The following is a 5,476-nucleotide window of genomic DNA, read 5'->3' on the forward strand; positions in this document are numbered from 1 at the left end:
CCGCCTCTCCTTCCTTGCCTATCCCTTATTCACATCAGGGCAATATCTTCTGCTGGGTAACGTAATACTGGTAATCATACGTGTGATGGCAAAAGAAGCTCCTGGATTAATGCTTGAGACAGAAGAACAGCCATGTCAGCTCAGGCTGAAGATGCATCTGAGGCAGTCTTTGCCTCCCATGTTCTTTTTTTAAAGCCATGTTCTTTGTTTAAATTTTAGGTAATGCATTTTTTGCAATCTAGAGAAAAAGTTACATATTTGCAGTATTTGCAAAACAGCTAGTTTCTGGACAAAAGTCTAGTGGAAGCTAACATTTACTTCATCTATTTAGGCATTACGCTTGCTGAAGAGCAAACACAATGCTTTTGATGGCAGAAGGAAAATAAATATGGGTTTTTTTCCCATCATTAACCAAGAAAAAACCACTTAGTTGTCTTGAATTGTCTGTGTTTTGCAAGAGAAAATGTTCACTGAAGAGATAAGCAGGGAACTGAGGGGCCTGTTCCAGATGCAAGTGCAGATCCACAAGGCTGATGCTCCCTCAGCCCTTTGGCAAGTGCACAGTTTTCTTCTCACCAAACTCATCCTGTTTTTCAGTCTGATTTAATGGCTTATGTCACCTCTGTCTCTTCCCATGCACTAGTGCTCCGAACTGGAAGCTGGTTCCCAAGAAGTCCAGATCTGCGTTTTTGAGTTGTTCAACTCTAAAACAGGACCTGGAATCTCCTGTAATGAGTTGAGCCATAAAAGGTCATTCTAATGGACTGGATAATGTAGCCAATTATGATTTCAGTAAATCCCGTTGTCCTAAAACAGCATACTGAATCCTCTCACAAGTTCTCACACGTGAGGAAGGGCTTATCCTGCCTGCTGTTAAGGGGACAGAACTTGTGGTCTGAAGCCATGTGTTTTGCTTACAGACTCCATGCTCCAAAGCAGGAAAGCTGAAATATAGTCCTTGATCTGTGGGTCACATTTCATGATCAAGAACCTGTATAACAAACAGAAAAAAAACCTACTAGTGTACTTGCTTGACACAGCTATTTGCCAAACTTTGCAGTTATATAGATGTGGGGTCTGATGGGATGAGTTATGCAATTCAGTGGAGTAGACTGCTACTTTTCAATTTCTTAATTCAATTTATGAAATCAATTTAAAAAATCAAAATCCGTTTACAAAAGGAATAATGTACAAACTCAATCCATTTTCCTACTATTCAGAAGTCATTGTGAGCCCCAGGCAGGCAGAGGAGTAAAATGCCAGGACAAACTGACCTTAGGGAGAGCAGAGCTGTCTGCGTTTTTCTACCTGAATCCCTGTGAGGCTGGATTGAGCAGCATTTCAGCACTGAGCCCAAACAAAGCTCTGCTATCTCCTGCACCCTGGGGGAATGTGCTACAGAGGAACCTGCTTCTCTCTTTTCTTACCCCCTGGTTGGTTGGGGGCTGCCCCATTGCCTCATCTGGAGGGGCTCTTACTAGTCTGAGCTAATAACCAAGCTGGATGTGGTGGCGTTTGTCCAAAGCGATTTGAACGCAGCTGCCTTGTGTGCTGGCACACAGCAGGCTTCCTGGGGACCCAGCTAATGGCTGAGCTGGACCTGCTTGTGCAGGACCTGCATGGCATGGAGGTGGCTGCATGGCTGGACCAGAGGAGGTGCCAGAAGGAACCAGATGGGACTTGGATAATGCTGAGTCTCATCATAGCGGCTAGGATATGATGGCCCTGGGTAATCGAAAGTAGATCTTGCTCATTTTCCTCTTTTCTCCCAGAGGAGCTGTTGAACAGGACCATGCATCTCAAAGATGTGCTTTGTATGTATGTAATTCTCAGTTCCTTGAGGGTTTTGGGGTTTTTTTTACCTCTTGTTTACAGCTACTCTAGGAGCTGTGTTTGGCTTAACTACCTGCCTCAGTGCAGAAATCCGAGAGGAACCAGAGGATCCCTTGAACTATTTCATAGGAGGCTGTGCAACAGGAGCTGTCTTAGGTGCAAGAGGTAAATGTGGATAATGTCTGTAATGAAATGAGCCCTCTTTGTTTTTAGAAACCTTTCTGTTAGGGAGAAATATAAAATAATCTTGATGTCAGGCTTATTTGGCAAAGATTCATCTCAGTAAGTGAATTCCATTTCATACCAGTTTCGTTAACGCTCCGTTGTACAGGTCTGCTAAAATAGATGCTGCTACAGAAGGAGGCTAAGAGAGAGCAGACCCACTACTGCCAATTATAACTACCAGTTATAACTTGAAATCGTAAAGTTGTGGAAATCCATGTTTTCTTGGCAACAAATGTGATTTATTTTACACGGAAAATATAATCTAAAGTCTGCCTTGTGAATTCTTCATGTGCTCTGAGTGACAAGCTGTATCTTGCTGCTGTTGCTCCTGTAACATCTTGTCAGGCTAGATTAACTCCTGCAGATGTTTATACAGCTCTCTTCACTAGGCATTTTCAGACCCAGTGTTAAAGATGTGAGGGATTTATTTAAGTTGTAATTGTGGTGAAATAGAATGTATCTTTACTTTTCCTAGTTGCTGAGCTGATGAGAGTTCGAAGCAGTTATTGTTATTTTTGTCACTGAAATAAGCAATTTAAGATTGCCTGTGTAATGAGAAGGGGTAGTGGATTATAGAAATTGATATTTCAAACTGCAAGCTAAAAGCATGACAAAACTTAATTTGAAAAATTATTGCTTTTCTGATTTCTCTTGGCAAACAATGTTACTGATGGTCAAGGGACTCTGAGTAGCTTATGAAAAAATTGCAATCTGTTGAGATCTACTGCATAGTACTTGTGCCCTAATAGATCTTTTATGGTTTGATTTGTTTTTTCCAGCTCACAGTTACATGACCGGTACCACTGCATGTTTGGGGTTTGGAATTACCGCTGCTCTAATGAAGATAGGTAACAAGGAGGGCTGGAGGCTGGCGGGACCTCCCAAGCTGTAAATGTCGCCTTTCCTCCCTGCGAGCTGTCTTTTGAAGGCTGTATGTAGTAAGACGTTGTGTAATAAAGATACTGTCAGATCAGTGGTTGTCACAAAATTTTTACATCCTCCGGCTGTTTGCAGTGTTGGGCTGAGAAGCAAAAAAGGTGAAACTATTGGAGAGGAAGCTTTGATTAGCTCCTGCTATTTCTTTTTCATGCACAAGCCACTTTGCCTTCATGTCTCTGTATTGCGCACACAAGCTTGAGGGGTACAATTACTGGTTTTGGTCTGGTCTTTTAGGAGTTGTAATTTCAAGTGGGTCCTGCAGGACTTTTTGGCAGGGATTGGGATTGCACCTCACTGAGTCCATCAGGAAGGGTTTGGAGTCAAAACTTCTGAAGAGACGCTTGGCTCTAGGTTGAGGATTAGGAATTCGGGGTGGGGGAAGTAAGTATAGATTGCCCACAAGGTGTTTAGGAGCCTGGGGACTTTCTCTCATAGGAAGTGTAGAGCCCACAACTTCAGGGTTAGAATTGGGGAAAATAGCTGAGGTTGGAGGGACCCCTGGAGATCTTCCTGCTCTACATTGGAGCAGGTTGCTCAGGGCTGTGTCCAGTTGAATTTTCTGTGTGCAAACTGAAGCATGTCCAGCAAAGCCACCAAGGAGGTGTATAGTGTTAAGGCACAGGGTGCACGAGGAGAGGTGTGCAGAACTGCACCATTCAGCCTGGAGAAAAGAAGGTCAAGGCTGATGAATTACCATTTTTTTCACAACTCGATGGTTACAGAAAAGGCAGGATCAAGTACTCAATAAAAGGTGAGAAATAACAAGCACAAGTTGCAGGAAGGGAAATTGTAACTAGATAGGAAAAAAACTCACAGTTGGGGTAGATAAGTGCTGGAAAATGGACTTGGAAAGGCTGTGAAATCATCAGCTTTGGAGACACAGAATTCAACCAGATACATGGGAATAGGAGGGTACAGAGACAGGACATTTGGGATGGGGATGTGAGTTAATAGAGACAGTGAATATGGGCATGAGGGGAAGCAGGGATGGGGGGTAGGGTAATACAGGGAGGTGTGAGGGGATGGGACAGGAGATACGGCAACCGGGGACAAGGAGATTGGGGACCCAAGGGCAGCAGAGGAGGGGACAGAGAGACACAGGGGGACAGACGGTCACAGCCATGGCAGGCTGTGCCGCTCCCTGGTGTGTGTGCTCTGTGAGCAGGTGGGGGTCCTGGGCATGTGCAGGACGGTCTTGCAGGCACTTGCGGCTGGGCCAAGGCACCAGTGGCCTCGTGCTTCCTGGCACTGGGGCTGCGGGACCCCTGGCTCTCCGGTGCGGGGGACAGTGGGGCTGGGCTGCAGTTCAGGAGCACAACGGGTGGGGTGTCATGCCCCACGGGGCTGGGAGAACAGGAGGGGTTGTTTCTCTCCCACCCAAGGGCTTTTGAGGGAGGCCCTGCTTCACCCTGGCATCTGGAGGTGAGCAAGGTTTGCGGGGGACTGATGGGCCAGGGATCCCCAGCAGGACCTGCCCAGGGTAACCCAGGGTTTACAGCCCTGCCTGCACCTTCCTACTGCCTGAGAGGGGAAAAAATGACAGCTTCCACCTGCCCCACTGCCTGTCCTCAAGGAACCCTGGTGTCCCTGCCACCCCACCCCAGGGCTCCAGGACCTCGAACCTCCCTCCGCCTGGGCCTCTCCCAGCTCCCAGTCGTGGCCACGTGTCCTGTCTGGGCTATAATTACCCGGGCACATTCCTGGGGGGTCACAGGAGCTTCCCGAGCGGCAGCAGGCGGTAAGGGGGGACGAGTGCGTGGCACGGCAATGCAGGACACAGCATACGGCTCGCACCACGCCGAGCTGCAAAACGTGGCCTGAGCGAGGGCACGCGGCACTGTGCAAACACAGCGAGCGGCACGTGAGGCACCACTCGAGATGGGGCGGGGGGCGCGACAGCATGCAGCGCACCGCGGTGTGGCACAGCGCGCCACGCCAGGGTCAGCGCGCCCCGACAGTAAGCAGTGCGGACAGTAAGGGTGTGCGACCTGCAGCATCACGCACAACTGGCAGTGCAATGCATCACAACACGCAACAGGCAGCACACAGCAGTTGCTGCTGCGCACCGAACAGGTGGGACAGGCGGCTTCACCGGGAGCTGTTCTGGGGACCAGCAGCTTTGCCACTGTTGGAGCACCAATGGTCTTGACTATGGGGCAATGGTTGGGGAAGGGCTCGGTGGGTTCTGCTATAGGGTGGAGGGTTTGATGGGAGACAGTGGACTGAGCTATGGGGCTGTGGCTTTCAGTTGGGGCAGTAGCATTGGCTGTGGGTCTGTACCTTCATCCTGAAGGTTCAGCAATGAAGCAGACGATCAACCTCAGCTATGGGATGGTGACAGGTCTCACCTATGGGGCAGCAGTTTTGCCAAGGGGCACTGAATTCAGCCATGGCACAGTAGTAGTTCCTGGTGGCCTCAACTATGGGATAGAGACTTTGGTGATGGATCCAGTGGCTTTCACTATGGGACAGTGCCAGG

At 48.4% G+C, this 5,476-nt stretch overlaps 2 protein-coding genes across 2 annotated transcripts in view; both read left to right on the forward strand.

Moving 5' to 3' along the window:
- Nucleotides 1–1,875: 1,875 nt before the first annotated feature.
- On the forward strand, nucleotides 1,876–2,950 carry NDUFA11 (NADH dehydrogenase (ubiquinone) 1 alpha subcomplex, 11, 14.7kDa; the record flags this gene model as incomplete). The annotated part of the gene is made up of 2 exons (XM_010287033.1): nucleotides 1,876–1,998; nucleotides 2,838–2,950. Coding segments are annotated over 2 exons (236 nt in total), but the record flags the coding sequence as incomplete, so codon positions are not given.
- A 1,947-nt stretch (nucleotides 2,951–4,897) lies between these two features.
- The window catches only part of KLHL33 (kelch-like family member 33), a 4,127-nt gene continuing 3,548 nt past the window's right edge, over nucleotides 4,898–5,476 (forward strand). The window contains exon 1 of the mRNA XM_010287034.1: nucleotides 4,898–4,970. Coding sequence (XP_010285336.1) covers nucleotides 4,898–4,970 — 73 coding nt within the window. The remainder of the gene's footprint in view (nucleotides 4,971–5,476) is intronic.

This window comes from Phaethon lepturus, unplaced genomic scaffold, assembly GCF_000687285.1.
Source record: "Phaethon lepturus isolate BGI_N335 unplaced genomic scaffold, ASM68728v1 scaffold39875, whole genome shotgun sequence".
NCBI lineage: Eukaryota > Metazoa > Chordata > Aves > Phaethontiformes > Phaethontidae > Phaethon > Phaethon lepturus.